The sequence below is a fragment of the Nothoprocta perdicaria genome, unplaced genomic scaffold (genome assembly GCF_003342845.1).
Source record: "Nothoprocta perdicaria isolate Ctin4 unplaced genomic scaffold, notPer1 scaffold_152, whole genome shotgun sequence".
In the NCBI taxonomy this organism is placed as follows: Eukaryota; Metazoa; Chordata; class Aves; order Tinamiformes; family Tinamidae; genus Nothoprocta; species Nothoprocta perdicaria.
Genome location: NW_020454672.1, coordinates 1,805,955 through 1,831,407, shown reverse-complemented (window position 1 = coordinate 1,831,407; position 25,453 = coordinate 1,805,955). Strand labels below are relative to the sequence as shown.

At 41.6% G+C, this 25,453-nt stretch overlaps 1 protein-coding gene across 2 annotated transcripts in view; it reads right to left on the bottom strand.

The window, feature by feature from the left end:
• Positions 1-25,453, bottom strand: part of TMEM135 (transmembrane protein 135) — a 152,888-nt gene that overhangs the window by 35,397 nt on the left and 92,038 nt on the right. For both annotated transcript variants that reach the window (XM_026034922.1, XM_026034923.1), the window contains one exon: positions 24,001-24,047. In XM_026034922.1, the coding sequence (XP_025890707.1) occupies positions 24,001-24,047 (47 nt within the window). The remainder of the gene's footprint in view (positions 1-24,000; positions 24,048-25,453) is intronic.

Below are 25,453 nucleotides of genomic sequence, written 5' to 3'. Positions count from 1 at the left end.
CCTGTGTGGGCCAAATGATACATTTTAAGAAATGCTGTCTCAGTCACCTATTTGGGGGGGGAAAAAATGGCATAGGGTTGGGGGAGGATAAAATAAAACTATTTTTTTCCTCCAGATCTGGCATCCACATACATATACAATTAACCTCAGTCTTTCCACCCTCAGCATTTGCTAACATGATACAGCTCTGAGTGGTCAACCCAAACTGACCAGAAATTATTTGTTAGGACAACAGACAACCACAACACTTAACAGCAGATACTCAGTAGTATCGCTGGATACCCAACAATTCCTGTATCTGCCACAGAGCAGATCAGAAAACACAAGATGTCCTGTCATAAATGGGTCTCCTGAATTCAGAACAATATTCGCTGACCACACTCGTGTCCCCAGCACTGAGGAATTTCCCAGAGTCAAAACGAGGAGGATCCACAGCTCCAAAGCTGCTCCCCAGCAGCAACACTTCCACACGGTCTTCTCTGCACTTTCTCAACCTGTAACAACTGTGGTTTTAGGTCCTTTTAATGCTTTCTCCCTGTCTATTTCACTTTCTCTGTTCTCCTTTCCTCCCCTCCCTTCCCCAGGCTCCCAAAACACGCTACAGACCACTTGGAAACGTGTCATTTTCCATGGGCTGCTCGGGCCGCCTCCTGCGCTCGCGGGCGAGGACAGGCCGGACACCACATGTCGGACGCGACCCCAGTGCTCACTGCAGGCTCAAACGCCCCATTTTACTTTACCCCCCATTTTACTCATCCCGCAGCACTGCCAGTTTTTAACTCAAGGAAGGAACGAGAGCTCGTGTTGGGCAGGAAGACGGAGGTAGGGGAGGTTAGTGAACCATGCTCGTAGCCCGCTGCCAGGCCCCCAGCTGGGGCCAGCGTTGCGTGACAGCCATGCAGGCCGTGATTTACGCCTTGGCATCCTGCAGTAACACTTCTCAGCAGGACTGGATGAATCATTGATCTGTTCCAGTACAGTAATTTCTATGTATGTTCATAACTTTGGAGGAATCTATATAAAATATGAACGCACATTTAGTCAGCGCACTGTTCAGCCAGATAAATTTCACAAGCATTAAGCTGCATTTTAAGTTGTGCAGATATATCCATGATGTATATCTTCATGGGCATCTTTAAAATAAAATTTATTTTAAAAAAAAATGACTGTCTCCTAACTCTCGATTTATACTTCTCTTGAGACAAATATTTCATAAATAAATTCTATTAGTCAATGTTACTCTCAAAAATCCTTGACTTCAGCAATGTTTGATCTAAAGAGATGAATAAAATATATGTAGCAAGAAAGATAGGACATTAACATTTTTTTCTGAATTCTGCCTAAACCAAACTCAACTGCATCAGATATGAACATAAATACAACTCAGATGCAAATAGAAATAACAGCAATGGACAAAACTTGGAGACCTCTTGAACAAATCTCTACCATTGCAGATTAAGGGGTTCACTAACATGACCACCATCAATCTTAGCTTGAAAACAAAAAGACTTGAAACAAGATAGATAAATAAATAAATAAATAAATAAATAAATAAATAAATAAATAAATAAATAAATCCTTTTATTCTCCACAATGGAAAATCCCCACCAGGAGTTCTTTGGCATTGGAGAGGCTCAGGACAGACTGACTGTCTCCTCAGTGAGTTCTGCAGACAGTTTTCTGTGTTCACAGCCCTACCTTCCCTCTCCCCAAACTGCTCCAACTCACGGATCAAAACAGACTGCGTTTATCCCATCTTTTTTTTGTACATAGCTCTACATGGTCACCAGGCATAAGAGATATCTCTAAATACCATGCTGAGGTTTACTGTGACATTACAGAGTACGGAGGAAAAAAGAAAAAAAGTTGTTTACTCAAGTGATAAATTATCCTTCCTTATATACACCTCAAAGCACTTGAGCACCAAACCAATGTTACCCATGTGTTTAATTAAGTTCAGCAAAATAACTTACGAAATGCTACATTTTTTCCTAGCTTCCTTCTCTGCAAGCACTACCAAATGACAGGAAAAGCACAAGTCTGGAGGGCATCACACATTTGAACAGGAAGCCCCTACCACGGGTCTAACCAAAGTGTCAGCATAGGTTGGTGAGAAGATGCTTTAGTCACCTCACTTTGATGCAGTGACCGCAAACACACACGAAGCGCAGAACAATCCTGGAGCGTAATCCAGCCAGTGGCAAATGTGGCCCTTGATTCCTATCAGGGCAGGATTTGATCTACTGCTAGGCAATATTTTAAAGAATCTCTCTATTAAACACTTGGGCTTAGATGCTGCCAGATCATGACTGCTACACTTGAGTGAAACACTGGTATTTCTCACTTCGAACAGCCATGACTTGGGAATGGGTTGACCAGCTCAAAATCCTCCAGCTTTAACAGTCTTTGTTTCACTTTGGATAATAATCATTTAATTTTCCAAATACAAACACAGATGTTTCATCCTGTTTCAGGAAACTGAGGTCTCTTACAGACACAAATAAGGCTCAGTCCTCTAACTTATTTTTAAATATCTGCATGCAAAAACCTAGCGCAAGATCTCTGTTACATTTAGACTGCTTTTCCAGACCACACAATGCTACTCAGAGATCATTAAATTCACTCTGCATAAAAACAGGCAATTTTGGCAATTTTTTTATACATACAGAATCACTTCTACTGACAGGAGTTTAGCCTTCCTGCTATTTTAAATCAGGATCAGTGTTGCTATTTTAGCTGATGTTATGTGGAAATGAGCACTTAGCTTAGCAACTGTATAAAGAGTAGTCCATTTGGAAAACGCCAAGAGAACATGAAATACAACATTAGTAAAAATCACTATGCTCCAATTATCATTTACATTCAACATAACACTGCAAGAGCAAAATCATGTTCCTATAGTAGGACACAGGGATCAAGAAAAAAGATGCATATGTTTGCAATGGTTTTGAAAGGTCAAAATGATCTTAGATTAGATGAGAATTAGATCTCAGATGACCTTAGATCAGGTGAGAATGATTTTGGAGGAGAATGATTAGAAGAAAATGATCCCAGAGTACATGAGAATTTATCTAAAAGATCAGATGAATGGAAAGATCAATTCATCTAATTTAGTTACATACACATTTACAATAAACAAGGTATTCATGGACAGTAAAATTTCTGCTCAAAGTCACAGTACAGTTCTATAGTACAAAATACAAGTTTTGTAGGAGAAGGAAAAGAGAGGTAACAACTAAAGAGCATGTGCATACATTTTTCATACAATTAAGGAAAAGACAATCAAATTGTTCCATGAATCTAAAACACACCATCATGGCTGTGGTTATTTTCCATAAATTCTTGTTGATTTTTCATTCAGTTAATTACTTTAAAATCTTTAAAGTGCAACATTTTAGATTCAATGTAGTTGACTTCTTCAAAATTTGCACTGAAAGGGAACTGATAGATCAGACGTTCTCACATTTGTGTATATTGCTGAATGAGACCATTTTAGAACTTTCTAAAAAACATTAGGTTTGTATTAATTTTATCCCTCCTGAGCAATTAGGAGGTTTGCAATTAAGCCTTGATATCTGTTTTGCAACACACCTGCTTGCGTGTGTGAATGCGTGCACCAGTATCAGTAATTCTGAATATGAGATGGCATGATCAACTTTGATTAATTCTTGTTATGTTTTTCGATCGCAAGTGCAATTGAGAGGGGAGGGTCATGTATTGAATTTTGCCTAGTCTATATTTTTTAATGTAACCTTTTTTTTTTGCATTTTAAAATTTATATTAGTTGTCTAGGAATCGAATCTGAAATATGGATATATAAGGGATTAAAAGAGAAATTGCAGCAAAACCTCCCCACCAAATTGCTTTGGGGCCATCACGATAAAAACTTATGGCTAACTTAGTATATGGTTCCCAAAGATGATTAGCATCATATATAAAGATTACAAAACTATGGTAAATGACCATATCTACAATTTTAACTTGCCATGCCAGCAATACAAGTGTTTCTTAATACACCCAAAGCAAAAGCATGTATATTACACAAGGAGGAAACCAGAGCATTTTGTAACTGCACTTTCTCCTCACATTCATCAGTTATTAAAGGAAACTAAAGCATTTTGTAACACCCCCTAACACAGTTCTGATACCAGTCCAAAGAAGTGAATTCATGTAAAGTAGGATGATAGCCCTAGGACCTACTAATCATGTTAGTCATGAGACTAGCACTGCCTGGGGTTTGTGCCGATTTAACTCAAACGTGCCCTGCTTTAGCAATGAGTCACAGCATACAGTATAAAGTGAAAAGTTTTACTTTCTTTTCACAATATTATTCCAGCCAGAAATGATAATAAAAATGCTCCAAATATTTTAAGAGATTTGAAATACCTAAAGCTAAGTGCTATTTTGACTGCTTACAGTTAGCCTCCATTTACCAGTATTTGAACACTAGAGCAATCTTACTGAGCTCAAAATTGAGCCTCAAGGGAGTTAATACTTACTATAATTTAGGTTCTATCACCAGTCACACAGAATGATTGCACAACATTAGAGTAGGTAAGAAAAAAAGGGATTTCTAAATCCATTCTCCATCACAGCAGGATCAGAGACTCTTGTCTGATCTGTATTTTCATGATAGAAATATTGGAGTAAACTGTCCTATTGTTGAGCTATACTTAACATTAGTTTTCTTTTTTCCCAGCACACTTATTCCCAACCTGCATTAATCTTGCTTTAATTTCTTATTTCTCCTACTCTTCACCAGAGAAAGAACACGTTCTTCTCTTCTTCTTTACAGAAGTACTGCATGTATCTGAAAAAAATTATCAGTCTTTTTCTTTTTTTTTCCTAGACTAAACAAACCATTACAAGTGATTTCAAGCCGGCAAAAATAAGGTCTATAAAAGTCTGATCATTCTCATTCTTCTCTGGCTTCTGTCCCATTTGACCACATGCAGCTTTGAAGTTCGGTACTCCAGCTGAGGCTACCAAAGCTAAGCAGAGCAGAATGATAACTTCACATATGTGCTGTACTCTATATTTATAAGCCATCCCATTAAAAGTGCTTTTTTTTTTTTTCCTATCATGGCACTGTGACACTGTTGACTCATGTTCAGGCTCTAACTTTGTATATAGGTCTTGTTATGAAGAGCTTGTTATGGAGAGCCTCCCTAGCTAGGGAGGCTCTCCATATTCTGTATTTTGCTTTACGCTTTCTCCCCGAACAGTTCATTTGTCACTACTGAGTTATATCCTATTTGGGGAAACACTTCTCCAATTTGCCAAACTGTTTTGAATTAAAATCTTGCTAAATGTATGGATAAAACCAAACTCAGAAGCTATGACTAATTGGGCCTAACTTAAATAATAACCTGGGGAATGACTTTTTATTAATTTTGTGGATGAAACTGAACGTCCACAGAAGATGAGAACCTTCTACTCTGATAATATTATGTTTTCTTAATTAGCTTTAGGACAAGCTAAAGGAGAAGAAGAAAATGGATATTTGAGGTCAACAACTGGCTGTGCCACTGGTGTTGGCAACAGGGTTTTGGCTTCTACAACCACAGGACTCTGTTTGATGACCACCAGCTTACTAGGACACAATGGGAACCACCTCATCAAGAAGGGCAGGTGTTGTGTTTGCCAAAAGACTGGCCAACCTCATTAGGAGAGCTTTAAACTGAGCAAGAAGGGGGGGAGGGGAATGGCACACAGACATGACAATCAATCCCACACAACCAAAGTTAATGGGCATCCAAATGGCCTATGGTGGTGGGGAAGTACGGCTATGGCGTGATTATAGAAGGTCCGCTCTCGCACCTCCTGGGAAAAGTTCAGGCTCGATTACCTCCCTGAAATGCTTATACATCAATGCGCGAAGCATGGGGAATAAGCAGGACGAACTGGAGATCTGTGTGCGGTCCCAGCACCACGATCTCATAGGAATCACAGAAACGTGGTGGGATAGCTCTAATGACTGGAGTGCTGTCATGGAGGGCTATGTGCTCTTTAGGAAGGACAGGCTGGGAAGGCGAGGTGGTGGAGTTGCTCTGTATGTGAGAGAGCAACTGGAATGCATGGAGCTCARCCTGGGAGTGGATGATGAGAGGGTGGAGAGCTTGTGGGTAAGGGTTAAAGGGCAGGCCAACGTGGGAGACACTGTGGTGGGTGTCTGCTACAGGCCACCTGACCAGGAGGAGGCGGCTGATGAGGCCTTCTACAGGCAGCTGGARGTTGCCTCACGGTCRCAGGCCCTGGTTCTCATGGGGGACTTTAACTTCCCTGACATCAGCTGGAGAGACAGCACAGCGAGGCACAAACGGTCCTGGAGGTTTCTGCAGTGCGTCGATGACAACTTTTTGACGCAGGTTCTGCAGGAGCCGACGAGGAGAGGTGGGCTACTGGACCTCGTACTAACAAACAGGGAGGGCCTTGCTGGAGATGTGAAGGTGGGGGGTAACCTTGGCTGCAGTGACCACGAGCTGGTGGAGTTCAAGATCCAACGAGGAGGAGGCAGCAGGGCAGTAAGTAGCCTTGCCACGCTGGACTTCAGGAGGGCCAACTTTAGCCTCTTCAGGGACCTGCTTGGAAAGATCCCATGGGCTAGGGCTCTAGAAGGAAGAGGGGCCCAGGAGAGCTGGTTAGTTTTCAAGCGGCATTTCCTCCATGCCCAGCAGCAGTGCATCCCTGTGCCCCACAAGTCAGGCAGAGGGGGCAGGAGACCTGCGTGGATGAGCAGGGAGCTCCTGGCAAAACTCCAACCGAAGAAGGCAGTATACAGAATGAGGAAGCAATGACAGGCCTCTTGGGAGAAATACAGGAACGTTGTCAGGGAATGCAGGGATGCAACAAGGAAAGCTAAGGCACATTTGGAATTAAATCTGGCAAGGGATGTTAAGAGTAACAAGAAAAACTTCTTCAAATATAATAACAACAAAAGGAAGGTCAGGGAAAACATGGATCCTCTAGTGAACAGGATGGATACCCTGGTTACGGAAAACAACGAGAAAGCAGAGCTGCTGAATGCTGCCTTTGCTTCTGTGTTTGTCAGGGGCAGCCCTCTAGAATCCCTGACCTAGGGACATGAGAGCCAGAGAGAGGAAGACTTGCCCTAGGTAGAGGAAGAGTGGGTCAGGGAACACCTAAGGAAACTTGACACCCACAAATCCATGGGCCCTGATGGGATGCACCCCACTGTGTTGTGGGAACTGGCATAGCCGAGCCGCTCGCCATCATCTTTGGAAGGTCCTGGAGAACGGGGGAGGTGCCRGAGGACTGGAAGAAAGCCAAAATCACTCCGGTCTTCAAAAAAGGCAAGAAGGAGGACCCGGGCAACTACAGGCCAGTGAGCCTCACCTCCATCCCCAGGAAAGTGATGGAGCAGCTCATCCTGGCTGCTGTCTTCAGACACATGGAGGAGAAGAAGGTGCTCAGGAGTAGCCAGCATGGATTCACCAAGGGGAAATCCTGCTTGACTAACCTGATCACCTTCTATGAAGGAGTGACTAGCTGGATAGATGAGGGCAGAGCAGTGGATGTAATCTATCTCGACTTCAGCAAGGCTTTTGACACTGTCCCTCACAGCATCCTCCTGGGCAAGCTCCAAAGGTGTGGGACAGATGAGTGGACGAGAAGGTGGATTAGGAATTGGCTCAGTGGCAGGGTGTAGAGAGTGGTAGTCARTGGYGCGGAGTCCAGYTGGAGACCTGTAGTTAGCGGTGTCCCCCAGGGGTCAGTCCTCGGTCCGGTCCTGTTCAACTTATTCATTAACGACCTGGATGAAGGGCTGGAGTGYTCCCTCAGCAAGTCTGCCGATGATACCAAACTGGAAGGAGCAGCTGATAGCCCTGAGGACTGTGCTGCCATCCAGAGGGACCTGGACAGACTGGACAACTGGGCAGTTAGAAATCTCATGAGGTTCAACAAGGGCAAGTGCAGGGTCCTGCACTTGGGGAGGAATAACCCTGGGCACCAGTACAGATTAGGGGTGGACCTGCTGGAGAGCAGCCCCGCAGAGAGGGACCTTGGTGTCATGGTGGATGACAAGATGACCATGGGGCAGCCGTGTGCCCTGGTGGCCAAGAAGGCCAATGGGATCCTGGGGTGCATTAAGAAGAGCGTCTCCAGCAGGTCGAGGGAGGTGATCATCCCCCTCTACTCAGCCCTGGTGAGGCCACATCTGGAGTACTGCGTCCAGTTCTGGGCTCCCCAGTACAAGAGTGATGTGGAGCTGCTGGAGAGAGGCCAGCGCAGGGCTACGAGGATGATCAGAGGCCTGGAACATCTGCCCTATGAGCAAAGGCTGAGAGAGCTGGGTCTGTTCAGCCTGGAGAAGAGGAGGCTGAGGGGGGACCTGATCAGCGTGTATAAATACCTCAAGGGAGGCAGTGAGGAGGAGGGGGGCGGCCTCTTTTCAGTGGTGGACAGTGATAGGACTAGAGGAAATGGCTTCAAACTGAAGCATCGGAAGTTCCACAGGAACTTAAGGAAGCATTTCTTCACTGTGCGGGTGACAAAGCACTGGAACAGGTTGCCCAGAGAGGTTGTGGAGTCTCCTTCTTTGGAGATCTTTAAAACCCGCTTGGATGCAGCCCTGTGCCACGTGCTCTAGGTGACCCTGCGTGAGCAGGGGGGTTGGACTCGATGACCTCTGAGGTCCCTTCCAACCTTCGGCATTCTATGATTCTATGATAACCTTGTGGACTTTTCTCCTACAGCATACTCCAATAGTTTGCTTATGAGACCATCACATGAGAACAAGTCTAAAGACATACTGAAGTGGAGGTGTATGATATCTGCTATTACTTCTGAACCAACAAATACGACTGTCCTGAAGGAAGAAAGGCAGGTAGGCTTGACAGTTTATTCTTGAAAAATGAGCAGGCTGTTACTCACACATGGACTCACAGAATGGTTGAGGTTGGAAGGGACCTCTAGATATCATCTAGTCCAAGCCCCCTGCTCCAGTAGGGACAGTCAGAGCATGGGTCACAAGGTGGCAGTCAGGCAGGTTTGGAAGATCTCCAGAGAAGGAGACTCCACATTTTCTCTTTACTCATCAACTTGTTTCTCCTCAGTGTCTTCAAAGAGCTCATTTGAGGAACCATCCTACAATGCTGTGGCACTTGCCTGATTCTGGGCCAAATGCTTGTTGAATTGTTTCACTGAAACTAATCAAAAATATTTTCATTTAAGTTTGTACAGAAAATTTTTGTTTCATAGTATACTGACACAGCATGAATTACTAAGTAAAATTCTTTAAGTATTCATCCCACTTTTAAAAATATCTGTAGTCTTAAGAACATTAATTCTTACTCTTTAAAGATATTGGCAATGAATATGACTGATATAATTTACTGTTTAGTCAGGTTTTTTCACTTATACAATTCTCTTGCTCCTACTGTAAGTGAAATTCAAGCTTCCTAAAAATCAATTGAATTTGACATTGATTTTTTTAACTAGAGTTACCTGATTGCTGATCATCAATCAGACAGCATCCTGATTGATGATCAGACACTAAGTTTGTTATTTCTGTTAATAAGAGCACAGTCAGATTTCAAATTTGTTTGATATTACATTAATCAGATTGGCTTACTTTGTTACAATATTTTTTTGGCCAAAAAATTACTACTAGAGAACTTTTCCCAATATGTTTTCTAATCATTACCTCAAGCACACAGAAGAGAATAAAGAATGTCTCATTCTTCAGAATATTGGAAACGGCCTGTAAAGTCTCAGTTTCACTGAAGAAGCTGGTTTTATGATGAAATTTCTTTTTCTGTGAAATTGAGACTTTATGAACTGAAGGCATGTCTGTGAAAATCATTTATGACATAATTTATATTCTTCTAACTGAGCAGTGTATAAGGAGAAGGTAGAATGAAGAAGAATGAGGTAATTCAATGTTTATAAAGTATTAGGTATTTGACAGACTGAAAATTATGTCCAGGATACAATATTTGATACCATTATCCATTAGTATATTTTCCCTGACATTTTATCTTAGGACAAAAGCCAAAAGAAAGACCACAAATATCTAACCACAAAGTAGCTCTTATTTTCCTATTCTAGTCAGCAATTAGCTCACAGGAACAGAATTCCAAGTATGTCCAATGCCTATAGTTAAAAATACGCTTGTTTCTAAAATGAAATATAAAAGTCATATGTTATAAAACATTTTTAAGACTGAACTCTAGAAAAATTAGACTAGTTGACTACTGAAACTGTACAATTGCTACATATAAAATAGTTAGTGCACTATCAATTTTATAGAGAAGCACCAAATTATGCAGAATGTAATGCAATGTAATGCCACTGCCTTCTGCCTTTCATGAAATGGAGATTTTCTGCCCTGAGTACTATGAGAGCAGAAACATGTGACCAGTTTGAGTTACCAGTTTAGTAATTCCTGACTGTGATGGTGCCTGCAAGGACTGCATCTCTTTTTTATTAATTCTTCTTCTTTTCCTCCTTCTCAGCAGCTTTTTTTTTCCAGAACTACCGCTCAGTTTGTCTACAAGATCTGCAACAGTTCAACACAAGTAACATTCATATGACAGGCTGGGATTTCTGGAAATCTAATCCTTCCACTATCTTACCATTTACTTCTCAGTTTGCCTCCGTTTCCCTAAATGCATGTTGCAAAGAATCAGACTATTCTTTATGATTTCATAACTGCTGCTCAAAGGGAGCTCTTCTTTTTTAATGTCAGAAGGATTTTTTTCCCTAAATTAAGTACACAACTGCAGATATATATTCCTCAGCTCAGCAAAACTGGGTAACTATTTTTAATAGAGCAGCAACAAAAACAGGAAGGAGAGACAGGAAACAGTTGGGAAAAAAAATTAAGGCAAGAGCTGAGAGAGTAAAGAAAACGAAAGAAATGAGAGTAAAAGCATCAAATCAACTTCGCTTTCACCATATTACAAAAGCACAGCTCTAAAATCCTACTTGGCACATAAAATTCTTCAGGAAAACATGGTATGGGAATTATAAAAGGAACTTCCTTTTCTCTTTCAGTCTGTTCATTGTTCACTTTCCCTCTGTTCCTCCTCTTTTTTTGTGAAATTGTTTTAAAAGGAAATACTAAGAAACTGAAATTGATGTTCCTACTTTCTCAGAAAGCCAAAATATAATAAAAGTATCAGATTCTGCTGGGAAAAAAAAAGAAATAAACATACCAGGCCAGTGTTTATTTGGCTTAAAACTGTACATTTTTATATGGCTTCTTTTATACGGCTTTCTCCATTAATTTTCTCACAGCAACTCAGTATCACATCCCAGTTTCTAAGGGTAAGTTATGTACTGTAACAGGAGTACGGGGAAGATAACTGTGTGATTGAAGAACTGGTCTGGATGTCTAGGGCTCGAAGGCACTGTTAATACTCCATCCATAAAATGAACGCAGGGCCTCAAATATATGTGAAGGGATAAATCAATTAATTGCCCAGTATATAGAAAACACATGCACAAGAAAGTTTTAAAGAAAAACAGTTTTAAATTAAGGCAAAACCACTAACTTTCTATAGGGTCTGGCAATTAAACACAGGCAGAAATACAGCTAACAGTGAAACCCTGGCCTTGGGGCCTATGGATGGATCTTTACAGCTCGAGGACTGAAGCGGGCGCACGTCTCCTCTGCACCGCACTTTCAGGCCCTGACATTTCAATGCCGGGACCAAAGAGCAGAGTCAAATCTGTGCGGCTCACTCGCCTGCTCCTCATCTGACCTGTAACATCAGCCTCGTTCCGAGCAGCGCGGACGCCACAAGGTACACGGGGTCCCCGCAGCCACGGGCAGTTCTTTCTCGAAGCCATGGAAACAGAAGCTACTTCCCCTCTTTTATTTTGCATTTAAGGCTGATGGGAAGACGCTAAATGGCCCTTGGGGACCCGCCAGGGGGACAAAAGGCCCTTGTCATCATGGAGGCACCTGAAGTAGGGGAGGAGCCACATTCCTGCCCTGCCGGTGGGGATGCTCTCCGGACAGAGATGCCTGAAATGTGAGACCTCAAAAGCTTCTCCCGTTACTGCAGGTGAACACCCTCCCGGGTCAGCGAGCCACGTATCTGGAAAAGAATCTCCACTGAAAAGTGATAATGGTGGAAAAATCCCCCCTATTGTCCGGCTGCAATTTTGGCCTCGCTTGGCTGGAGGCCACACACTTCCTCTCTCCAGGGGTTGGTGCAATTGGATCCAACGGCTGCTCGAAGTGGCAAGATCTACTGTGGGCAGGAACAGGCCTGCATGAATTCCCAGGGGTATCCTTAACCCCTCTCTGAGAATGACCAAGCACGGAATTAAATTCAGTCTCTTCATACGGGATTCAGAAGTTGGTATTTTCTACAAACGTGTTGGTTTAGCAAGTGCAACAAGCTATTTATAACAACTGGTGGGTCTTTTTAACCCCTAAATAAACAAATTATTTCTGCAAAGAATGTGTAGTTACATTTTTGGTAGTGAATGCACGTACCATAGTCACTACTTGGTTTGCACCACGCAAATTGACACCTGCGTCTATGGAAATACATATCACACTTTCATCAAAACGTCTTCCTTTGTTCCCATTTACTGGCAAATCTTTTTCAGTACCAAAGCCCTTAATCTATAGCAAACAGAGACACCTGAGCACAGTGTAAATCTGGGTTTGATCCTGTTTAAAAGCATAGAAGCCCAAGATGAGAAGTCACTAACTTTCACTTCACTTCCTGACTTTTGAAAAGTGTCTTACTAAGGAATGGATGCATCAACATATCTTGGTATGGAAAGTTGCAACCACAAAGAAACTCGTTTAAGAAAGCTGAGAGAGAATGTGATCAGGTTGTTCTTCATTCCCTAATAAGCTCTTCTATGTCAGCAGGGTCAAAAGCAGCCTAAGTGACAACCAGTAGAAATGACCGCCTGACACAGGTCACATTCCTCCTTCAGGTCTAGCCTCATGGTAACATCAGTAAAGTAGCTGCCTAGGTATTTCACTCCACGATGACCTTCTCATCCTRATAAGCAAAGTGAAAAATACTGCGAACTGGGACTGGAAAATCTCCTTTATCAACAATAAACAGAGTTCAAAGTATTCAAGGCAGTATCCCTCTCAATAAATAAATAAAATAAATAAATAAATAAGTCTAAATAAGTTATTTAGTAAAATAAAGAACATAAAGGTGAACTACAGCAGTACCATCCATCCATGTTCACCTGTTACCACTCACTCCCTTATTTACATTCTGCTCACAGCTCTTGGAAAACCCGTCTCTTCCTCCTTCATTGTGGATGCTCTCTCTCCTCTCTCTCGCCTCATGTTTCCTTCTTTCTTTTCTGATATCTGATACCGAAGGCAGGTGAGGGGGAAGTAGCCAATTCTGGCACTTAGTGTTGCACACTAGTCAACCTGGAGTCCATACAGAGTCAGAGAGAGCAATTCAAAGAAGTGATAGAACAAAAAAAGCCATCGAAAAGAGGGCCTCACTATCCACTATCCTAACCCAGGTGGGTTATCTTGCACATCGTCACCCAAGTGGGATTAATCGCTGCCCCTCTCCTGCTGTTTCAACCACAACTGTCAACAACTGACTGTGTCACAGGGAAAATGACACCAATAATTGGTGGGATTTTACTCTCCTCTGACAATTATGGTGCTGATACTTAATACCTGAAAGGAATGGAATTAGACTCTGACTCCACTTGTCTACCCTCTTGCTCATTTCTCAGGAAAAAAAAGCCATAGTTATTTGCGAGGAAGAGGACGGGAGAGCCTGGGATGATGGCTCAGCTCTGCAGGATAGCGGGGCTGAGGTAAAGGTGACCGCTAAATGTGAACTTCTACTTGCTCCTTCTAAAAGATGTTTCTCCATTTCCAAAACCTACTATCAAATGGTAAGTCTCTAAAAAGACTGCAAAATTCATTTGGTATTTTATTTTAGCATAGCAATTAAATTTATGTTAAATTTAGAGGAAGGAATTCACATATTTCATGTTAATTGTTCAACTTCAGAAACTGTCGGGTAACATGAAGTGCGTTTCCTGTTGGTCTCACCAAAGGAAACCCGTAATTGTGGAGACAATCAATACTTTAAAAATATCTTCTTCACTCTTCCCTTCCTCCTTTCATTTTCTTTCACATTATAAAGCATAAGAGTCATGTATGCAGTATCGTTTAGAAAAATCATCCCCTGTCACCTCTTAGAATTTCACAAAACATTAATTTTTTATCCTTCCTTCTAGAGTTCTTTTAATCATTTTCAGGTAACTAAGTTAAAAAAACCTAGCCTAGTTTCATTCCACCTAGATTTTGACAGTTTTGTGGATATTTACCTAGAGCCCCCTAGGTAAATATCCTAAATATCATGGTAAATATCATGGATACATCGAACCAGTGATCTTTTTTAAATGAATGCTGTTATTTGCACTGACCGAAGGAATTTGTGAAAAATTTGCAAGCAATCTGCACTTGTCAAAGGCTAAAGACAAAAAATCTGGGATTTGCTTCTCCTCACAGATGACCTACTGCAACCACCAATGATGATTCAAAGGAAGGTCCAAGCACAGCACCAGGAGGGGCTCCCAGGCCAAGTGACAATGTCTGCCTTAATCCAGCTGGCAAAAAAAATAAAAACTTAAGCAATTCTTATCTCTATAGAGGAATATATAGAGGAATCTCTATTTTTTGCATTTAAAAATTACACTTATGATTCTTACCTATCTTTAATTTTACACTTACCTATCTTTAATTCTACTGTATCTTTTTTTGAGACCCAGTTGGACACATATTTTACATTAAGATCAGGCTCTTCATGCAGTGAATCAACAGAGAGACAAAATCACAGTTTGGCAAAACTCTGCAAAACTTCCAACCAAAATCAGAGTAATATTTCATTGCATTATATGCTTTAGAGTAAAAATATATATATATATATATAAAGTGAAATTCAGTGAAATTCAGTCTGGTCACAGATTATGACAAAAAGAGAAGGAACGTGCTCCATTCAAAGGTGAAATACTTAGAATAAAGAATACTTCATTGCTTATATAAACACAAGGTAATATTATCTTACCTTTTTATAGGTATTTGTATGTGAACTAAGCATAGGCAACTCTAAACTTCATGTTATGGCAAAGTGTCTGCCAACCTGTAAGGTTATCTTCTCACCTACAAATTACTACTGTAATACTCAGCTTGCTTCTGCACACACTACATAGAGCTAACTGATATTTATTTCTAAATTGGCATTAAAGACTAAAGATTTTCATTTATCCAGCAGAGCATCTAAAATATACCAGAAATTGTTTTTCACAGCAGTGACTAACACAAAGGTAATTTTTAATCACTTTATAATTCACCATCAGAGTGTTTTAATGTAATGCTGTAACTCTATAGCTTTTTATCTTCACATTTATTATTTAATGTACTAAAAATCAGAAAATTCAAGAGATTATAAAAAATAATCTTTATAAGAAAAGGAAAGAGTACTTGCTACAAACTCCCCATAATGTAAACTCCAAGGTTTAGTTTGCTCATACTAAAGCATAAAAAAAAAAAAAAAGAATTAAAAAGCAAATATTTTTCAGGCATTTGCTTCTGTACAGAAAGGAGTCTAACTGATGAAATCAAAGAGACACTGATACAGCACTTTTACCATACATTTTAAAAAGAAAATAGAGGCATTTTGAAATATCATACTAAAAATACTTAATAAATTACGGGATATACATTTCATTGAGAAAGAAGGGTAAATAGCTGGAATTTAGGAAGCTAGAGTTTCATTAATGGGATAGTATCAAGGGTTGTACAAACAAAAGGACCTTTCTCAAAGCTCTTCAGTGAATTTATACACGTTTCAATATTCTGTATTAACAACAGTATATGATAATGAAAAATACAAAGGAAAGTGCATCCAAAAATGGAGATATTAACAGCAGTATATGGCACTGCATCTCCACTTTTAGATGCATTTTTGTTTGTATTTTTCATTATCAATATTTAATCAATATAAATTAATTTAAGAGATCAAGAGATGAACACTCCCACACCCCAGAGTGTTGCGGGAGCTGGCAGATGTCCTAGCCGAGCCGCTCGCCATCATCTTTCAAAGGTCCTGGAGAACGGGGGAGGTGCCGGAGGACTGGAAGAAAGCCAACGTCACTCCGGTCTTCAAAAAAGGCAAGAAGGAGGACCCRAGTAACTACAGGCCGGTGAGCCTCACCTCCATCCCCGGGAAAGTGATGGAGCAGCTCATCCTGGCTGCTGTCTTCAGACAAATAGAGGAGAAGAAGGTGCTCAGGAGTAGCCAGCATGGATTCACCAAGGGGAAATCCTGCTTGACTAACCTGATCACCTTCTACGAAGGAATATCTAGCTGGATAGATGAGGGCAGAGCGGTGGATGTTATCTGTCTGGATTTGAGCAAGGCTTTTGACACTGTCCCTCACAGCATCCTCCTGGGCAAGCTCCAAAGGTGTGGGATAGATGTGTGGACGGGGAGGTGGATTAGGAATTGGCTCGATGGCAGGGTGCAGAGAGTGGTTGTCAATGGTACAGAGTCCAGCTGGAGGCCTGTACTTAGTGGTGTCCCCCAGGGGTCAGTTCTCGGTCCGGTCCTGTTCAACTTATTCATTAACGACCTGGATGAAGGGCTGGAGTGCTCCCTCAGCAAGTTTGCCGACGATACCAAACTGGGTGGAGTAGCTGATAGCCCTGAGGACTGTGCTGCCATCCAGAGGGACCTGGACAGACTGGAGGACTGGGCGGCGAGAAACCTCATGAGGTTCAACAGGGGCAAGTGCAGGGTCCTGCACTTGGGGAGGAATAACCCTGGACACCAGTACAGATTAGGGGTGGACCTGCTGGAGAGCAGTCCCGCAGAGAGGGACTTCGGTGCCATGGTGGATGACAAGTTGACCATGAGACAGCAGTGTGCCCTGGTGGCCAAGAAGGCCAACGGGATCCTGGGGTGCATTAAGAAAAGCGTCTCCAGCAGGTCGAGGGAGGTGATCATCCCCCTCTACTCAGCCCTGGTGAGGCCACATCTGGAGTACTGYGTCCAGTTCTGGGCTCCCCAGTACAAGAGGGATGTGGAGCTGCTGGAGAGAGGCCAGCGCAGGGCTACGAGGATGATCAGGGGCCTGGAACATCTGCCCTATGAGCAAAGGCTGAGAGAGCTGGGCCTGTTCAGCCTGGAGAAGAGGAGGCTGAGGGGGGACCTGATCAGTGTGTATAAATACCTCAAGGGAGCCAGTGAGGAGGAGGGGGGCGGCCTCTTTTCAGTGGTGGACAGCGATAGGACTAGAGCAAATGGCTTCAAACTGAAGCATCGGAAGTTCCACAGGAACTTAAGGAAGCATTTCTTCACTGTGAGGGTGACAAAGCACTGGAACAGGCTGCCCAGAGAGGTTGTGGAGTCTCCTTCTCTGGAGATCTTTAAAACCCGCTTGGATGCAGCCCTGTGCCATGTGCTCTAGGTGACCCTGCATGAGCAGGGGGGTTGGACTCGATGACTTCTAGGTCCCTTCCAACCTTGGGCATTCTATGATTCTATGAAGAGCTTTATGCTCTGAAGTATGCAAAGCCTGGGTTATGAAAAACACCATGTTATGCTTTGTGAATCACAGCAATAACTTCTGCCTACCTGAAATTATTGTTCCAGAAAGTAATATTTTTAAATGTATCCCTATAGGAGAGAAAGGCACAGAAATTGCTGGATTTTCTACATTTATATAGGTAGGATTTACACATAAGTGTGTATGTGTATGTTCATTTACGGGAAGAGATTGGAAATTTTATGGATTTCTTCAAACATGTGAAAAAGCAGAGCCATTGCATCCACTTGTAACAGTACTCTCACCCACATAAAGCCATAGCTTAAAATCCACAATAAAGCTGGTACTAAAACAATATTTATTGCATTACGCTTAATAGATATATATTTTACTCATTACAAAATTCCACTCGCTTATTCATTTTAATCTATCCATCAATCCTAGAAAGCTACTCTCAACACTGAATACCATGAATTAGTCAACTGAAAGGACATGAAATCGTGTTGCAATCAAAGTAATTAGGTATTTCCATAGCCTTATTCCATGCAAACTGCCATTTTTATAAGAGAGGAATTAGAAGAAAATAAATGGAAGCCATTATATTCCATTATATTCCAAGACATTTTTAAGAATTTAAAAATATCATACATGCCAAGATATGATTCACTAGACGTTTCTTGGAGCAAGCAGTAAGTATTAAGTCCCAAGAGAGTTTAATCCTTTGTGAAAATTTAAAAAGAAGCCTGTTTCAATTGTGGTTAACTCTACCTACGTGATAAATATATATACAGTGGATTGCCTTATACAGACTACTGGGCCTTACAGTAATAATGAGCAGTGCAGCATTTCATCACTGTCAGTAGAATTGAGCAGAAACATTTTGAGACAAAATGGAGGTAGAAATTAACATTAAAATACCACAAAAGGAAGACTGAAGAAAAAACATAACACCAAAATACGCCTCCTCTGTCTGTAAACATAGCATCTCTGCTTAGAAACCTATCATCTGTGTCTCAGCAGCCTTCTCCTAGTACATTCTTCTATTTTTTGACTCGTCTCAGGACATCATCTTCTTTCCTCTCTTGCGTCACTTCTTTTTCCTTCTCTCTTCCTTTCTATCTGGCTCTTCAGAATTTATCTTTCTTCCAGACTCCCTTTTCGCTTTAACTATTCCTGGAGTAATTCTTCTTTTTTAGGTCTACTACTTCATTTCTATAATTTTGCTCTTTTCCTCAGAGATTTAGTACTTTTTTTTCTCTAGCCCTGTGGCAGACACAAGAATCTGACAGACTTTTGAGGAAACTCCAATAAAAATTGCTGAGCCTGCTTAACTAGTGTAAAATAACTGCCTTCGGGAAGGGCTAAGAGGATAAGGGAGCTACAAGAGAGATGAAGGAATATTTTTGTGACCAGAAAATGCTAGCAGTAAGAGCTGTTTATTTCCCAAAGCCCTCTGAAGGTCTTTACCACTTTCCTGAGTACACAGCTGTTTTGATTTGACTTTTTTGTTTGCCTTTCTGAGAAAACTGAACCATGAAACATTATTCAAGAGAGACATCAGAATGAGATACCAAGAACTTCATTATCCTAGGAAAAGATTATACAAATAAACTGAAAAATTTCTTATTCTCCCATTGGCCAAGATTCATGTATCTGTTATGGTGTTTTCCACAGGTGAGCCTCAAGGGAGAGAGAAAATCATTTTACAATTGTGTGCCAAATTGACTTTGTTCCCTTTTATTGAATAACTATTAATTGGAGCACTTCATTTCTTGAAGTAGCATTAGTTAAGCCCAACTGACCTCAACAAGAGAGTTACACCTAAAAGATATCCCAAAATGTGTATCATATATATATATAGATAAAAATATATGTATATAATCTGTCATAAAGAAGGTAGCTTCAAAGGTCGCAACTTCAGTAACTGTTTTTAAGTTATGGGTTCCTTAGAGGTGATGTTAGGCCCTGCTAAAACGCAAACAGAAGTCAATGCTACTGCTGAGAGGGCATTTCCACCTCCTGAATTCATCCCAGCCTCGGCGCTGGGGGCTGCAGTGTCAGCACTAGCTACTGTGAACCATGTTAGAAGCTAAGGATCCACCTGAAAACTCCGTGGAACAGAAGTAGTGGCTATTGGAGGTAACCACTAACTGCAAGGACGGTGGTAGCACAGGTGAGGCAACCACAAAGAGCCACTTTGCTTTGAATTTCAGAGCTGTGAATAAACCTGGATAAGACACTTGATATGAACTTACGTGAATTTATATGAAAAAAGAAATGCATACATTTTTCATTCTCTGCATCATTTTACTTCTGAGTATCAGTCATATTTTGATAGCACTGAGGTGTATTTACATTAAGACTCTCTTTACAATGGCTTTGAAATTCAAGTCATAATTTACATGGTTGGATTTTACCTTCAGTTATGGAAAAAAATTATGTAATTTGGAGGACCAAGTTTGCTACTGCTCTCAGCACCTTTTTGGACATTTTGGTAGTGCAGGGCAGCAGATGGTCAAAAAGCAACACAGGAAATAAAGATTTTTTTTCTAGATAAAGCAGAGTAGGGTTTTCTGTTTGTTTTTTGGGTCAGCAAATGCTCTTTAGCAGTAAACAGCTTTTTATAGCCAATGGTAAAATCTTCTGTGCAGCCAAGCACATTTGGCTTTGAATGAGGTGCTCTTCTGAGACCACGCTCAAAGTCCTGCAGTTCTTACACTACTCTACGCCAGTGAGATCTGTTTACGATTAGAAAAGGCTGAAGTAATTTGGAGTCGTTACACAGATGAGAGGCAGCTCATCATCCCGGTCTTTTCCATTTTAGATGGCAGCAAAGATTAGAAGGGTCTCTGCCCTACTCACTTCAGACACCTAAAGTGTCCCTCTGAGCGCAGCACAAAGCCCTATCCACCAAGATCCCTGAAGGCTTGAAGTGTTGGAGAGGACAGTGACAACTCACAGGAGTTTGTCTGTCATGGCCAGACAAACAGGACAGCAATTCTGTGCCCTGCCTGAATAACTCCCCTGTTGTCTCCTCACCGTGCAGCTGTTCTTCTTTTGTATTTCTGTGACTAGAAACCGTGGGAGATTTGCTTTACCTGCATGCGGCCGGGGCATCGCTTTGCCCTGCCTGTTAATTTAGGGAGTTGCCCAAGCTCATGTGCTCTCTCATTGCTCTGCTTGTCCACCCCTACTCCACACATTCTAGAAAAATATAATGATTTCTACAGGGCAGAGATGGAATGATGTAATTTGCATTTTTTCTTTTATTTTTTTTTCCCCTAGGAGCATCTTTCATGATGCACTCAAAAAGCACAATATTATCTTCTCCAAAGACTTTACTGGATACTGTCAAAAGCAGCTTTTTTCCATTAATTGTTTCATAATATGACAGCTATTAAAGTGAATCAAAAAGTGGAAAAGATTCAGGAATTCAGTTAGTCCAGTCCTTTCCCAAAGTGATAACAGCCACATAATCCCAAACCTGTTCTTACACATCTCCAGTGACAGAAAATCTGTAATGCCACCAGAAGGGCTTCCACGGCTTCCTTCAGGAAAGTGAATTCAGGCCTGCTGCAGCTTCTTGTGGGAAGAAAAGTCTCGTTCTGCTACTACTTGTCCTTTGTATCACTGTCAGAATGAACTACCCTCATCCTCTTATCATCATTCTTTAATACACATGAAGAGAATTATGCCATTATTGCCTCTTCCATCCTCCCCTTTTTTTGGTTAATCAACCAGAATCAATTCTGTAAAATAAATCCTGTTTTGTAGACTCCAGATCATCATGTCTGAGTTCTTGACTGTTTCACATTACTCTTGGAGCATAATAATCAAAACAGCACACAAGAAAGCACTGAGAGCTTTCTAAAATTTAGGTACCACGAAAAGATAGCTTTATATACCTTGTAGGCTCTCATCCTATGCATTCCATGATGTTTCCTTTTCCTGCAGCAATGTGGCATAACTGACTTCAGCTGGCAGTTTACAACTACTCCTCTTACATATTTTTTAAGACAAATGCTCCCTAACCAGTGGCTTCCCCTTAGCTGCATGTCTCCAGCCTCAAGCTTGTCCTTACTGAAGAGTTTTGTTACTTCTCCTATCTCCAACTAGTACCTATCTGGATTCCCATTCTGATCTCCAAAGAAACTGCAGTCCTACCATGTAATAAGCATTTACATTACATAATAATGTAAATGTAAATGTTCATGTAATAAGCATTACATAAACACATATAACAAGCATTTAACTCTGATGTTATTATGTTAAAAAAAATGGGTAAAAAAGGTCATTGCATAAAATTATGCGACTGAGAAGCCATGTAGGTGCTTGTAAACCGAGTCCTCTGCCTGTGATGGAGTAACTCTGTGGCCCTGTAATGCAGTTCTGATGGTGCTAGCACGGGGCTGTCAGCTTTGAACCACCTTTGCAAGGCCCAAGACTTTTCACACCAGCTTCCTCCACAATTTTGTTCACCTGCCTGCAGTTCTGTTTTACTTGAGCTGTGATAGTAGTTTTTAATTGACCAGGTGTCTGTAGCTAATTTGCTTTACTCCTGTCTATATTTCATCTAGTACAACCGTGGTTTTGCAGAGATACCAGTAACAAGCAACTCTTCTGTTGGAAATACTGGCGGTGCTGACACAAGGACGTGGAGCGGAGCAGTGCGGCCTGGTAGGGGAGCGGCGCCTTGGGAGGCCGCGTGGAGGAGGGCCGGGCCGGGCCTCCACGACAGGGGACACACAGGCTGGCACCTGTCGGCCACAACGGCCACAAACAGCCCCCTCGGCCACAAACAGCTCACTAGCRGAGCTGGAAATGCACAAAACGTGTTTCAAAGGCAACACAGGAGCAGTATGTGAGTAGTATCTCTACAGGATTTATGAGAATATCGTTATGAATCACTGAAGAACTTCTAATCACAATACTCACTACATGCAGGTAAAAAAAAAAAAGGCAAATAAATTTGTCTGGACTATTTTTTTTGATAAAAGTATTCTACCTTATTCATCTTACTATTTTTTCTATGTGCTTACAAAAATAAATATTTCAATATTTTTTCCTGAGTGCTGAAATGAGAATAATAGACCCATGATTACCTAGTTCTATATTTCAATTTCTCTGCTATGATAGTAAGTAGGTAAGTAAGAAGTAAACATCTGTGCAGATTGCTCTACCAGGTATCTATTAATCTGGCCACAGAGGCACTGATTTTAGAAGACAGCAAGTCATTTGGAATCCCTTCAGTGGCCAGCGTCACACTGTCAGGTTGGTGAGGAATTCACCAAATATTTCTGGGCTCTAGTCAGTCCTCACGACAAACTTAATATGACGCCCTTAAAACTCAGAATGGATTTAACCATTTGAAGGTTTTAAAACCAAAACCATAAACAGATGACAATCAGCTTCACCCAAAACTATACAGTACCTATCACTTACACAGAATTTTAGTGTTTTTTGTTCTTTTTCTTCTAAAGGAGCAGTCACGTAGGCAGGTGTCTAGCATCAACATTACAAGTACAATTCTCAGCGGCTGTCATGCCATAACTCTGGATAGCAGTAAAAAATAAAACAAAGAGATTGCCAATATAATGCTCTTACCAGGCGGCTGATGAAAGAAGGAATGCTTTTTAGAAGCTTTTAAAATAATGTCAGTCCCCTATCCACAGACTGCACTCTTGGCCAATATTCAGGAGTAATTCCAAGGCCACGGAATTACAAAAATACAATGTAAAGCTTCTAGAGTTTTGCAATTATCAAGGGATCATATGGCTTGCAGAACTATAAATGGCTACATGCCACAGAAATCTACCACAGATAATTCTAAGTCAAAGGGCTGTAGTTAGAGGTTACACTAACAAGCATCCCAGCAACCATCCAACCAGAGTTGTAATCAAATAATTTATTTATAACTAAAGGAAGGTTTATAACTTATTTATAACTAAAAGGAAGTAGTCACACCTGTGTGTCAAATATTTGTTATTACATAAATCTGTCAAATCTCAGTTTCCTATTCTCCAGAATCTATACCGAAAAATCTATCTCCTGGACAGTAAACTATTCAAGAACTTGAATAGTGCAAGAAATTGCAGATTTTCACAGTTTTCATGTGAAGTTATGTAAAGTCAATATCTCTATATATTATTTTATATATAGAGAGATATTATATGATATATAATATAATATATATATTGAGGGTCTAAATTATGAAGTGAGAGGAGGCTTCTTAAATTGCAAGTAAAATCTCCAGGGGATTTAATGCATTCGACTCAGCATTTCCCTTTATAGTCCAATTCTGTTTCCAGCATTAGTTACCTAATGACATAAAGCACTTAACTTGAAAGGCTGAAATCAAGAATATATATAAGTTTTTTATGAATACCAAAGTCAAGAAAGCTATTAGAAATGCTAAAACACTTTTAAAAATAATCTTTACAATCATAAACAAAGAGAGCAGCAACATACCTGAAAAAGAACATGAACAGAGCAGCTGTGATGCAGAACAAAAGGACCTACAAGAAGGAGAAAAAACACTGTTACGTGCACAGTCACTGCTGCTGTCATGCTGTCATTTCTGGGTCATGAAGATTTTACAACTGTTACAATACAAGAGCAATTGCCATTGAAGCTGAGATTTTCATAGATTCTTTGGGTCCATCCTGCTTAAAATTATAAAAATATGAAATCCCTAGCTAGTGAGATAACATACACAGCAAAAGATATCATTTTGAATAACCCAGAATTCTCTTTTTTATTCCCTCCACAGGAGGTTTTACATTCCCCGTAATATATTTTTAAAAATAATCAAGCAAAATATAAAGGTAGCAAGTCTGCAAATAGGATATAGATGACAGAGAGGGGGAATGGAAATATTATCTTTTCACTCTTTCCCTTGCATTTATTGAAGCACGCTATTTGATTCCAACATTTATTTATTTGAATGGGAAAAGCAGTGAATTTATGACGCCTTTACAGTCAGCTGCTCCTGCTTAACTTGTTCCAGGCGGGCGTGGAAGCGGCCAGCTCTGCTCCCACCACGAGCAGCCCCTCTGCTCACGGTGCCTCCGTGGAATCAGGCAACTCCCTGGGGAGAAGCCACTCGTGCTTCGCGTGCTGACGTGGCTCGGAGCAGGCCCAGAGCCAACTGAGCAGCTCTGCATCCCTGGAAGGGGAAGGTTTCCCTTCTTCCTCCTGCTCCTTGTCACTGCCTCCTCCTCCTCATCATCTGCCTCCTCATCATCAGCCGATCATCTGCCTCCTCCTGCCTCCTCATCATCAGCCTCGATTACCTGCCTGAAATGCTTATACACCAATGCACAAAGCATGGCGAATAAGCAGGACGAACTGGAGATCTGTGTGCAGTCCCAGCACCATGATCTCATAGGAATCACAGAAACGTGGTGGGATAGCTCTAACGACTGGAGCGCTGTCATGGAGGGCTATGTGCTCTTTAGGAAGGACAGGCTGGGAAGGCGAGGTGGTGGAGTTGCTCTGTATGTGAGAGAGCAACTGGAATGCATGGAGCTCAGCCTGGGAGTGGATGATGAGAGGGTGGAGAGCTTGTGGGTAAGGGTTAAAGGGCAGGCGAACGTGGGAGACACTGTGGTGGGTGTCTGCTACAGGCCACCTGACCAGGAGGAGGCGGCTGATGAGGCCTTCTACAGGCAGCTGGAAGTTGCCTCACAGTCACAGGCCCTGGTTCTCATGGGGGACTTTGGGAGGTTGCCTCACGGTCGCAGGCCCTGGTTCTCATGGGGGACTTTAACTTCCCTGACATCAGCTGGAGAGACAGCACAGCCTTGCCACGCTGGACTTCAGGAGAGACAGCACAGCCTTGCCACGCTGGACTTCAGGAGGGCCAACTTTAGCCTCTTCAGAGACCTGCTGGGAAAGATCCCATGGGCTAGGGCTCTAGAAG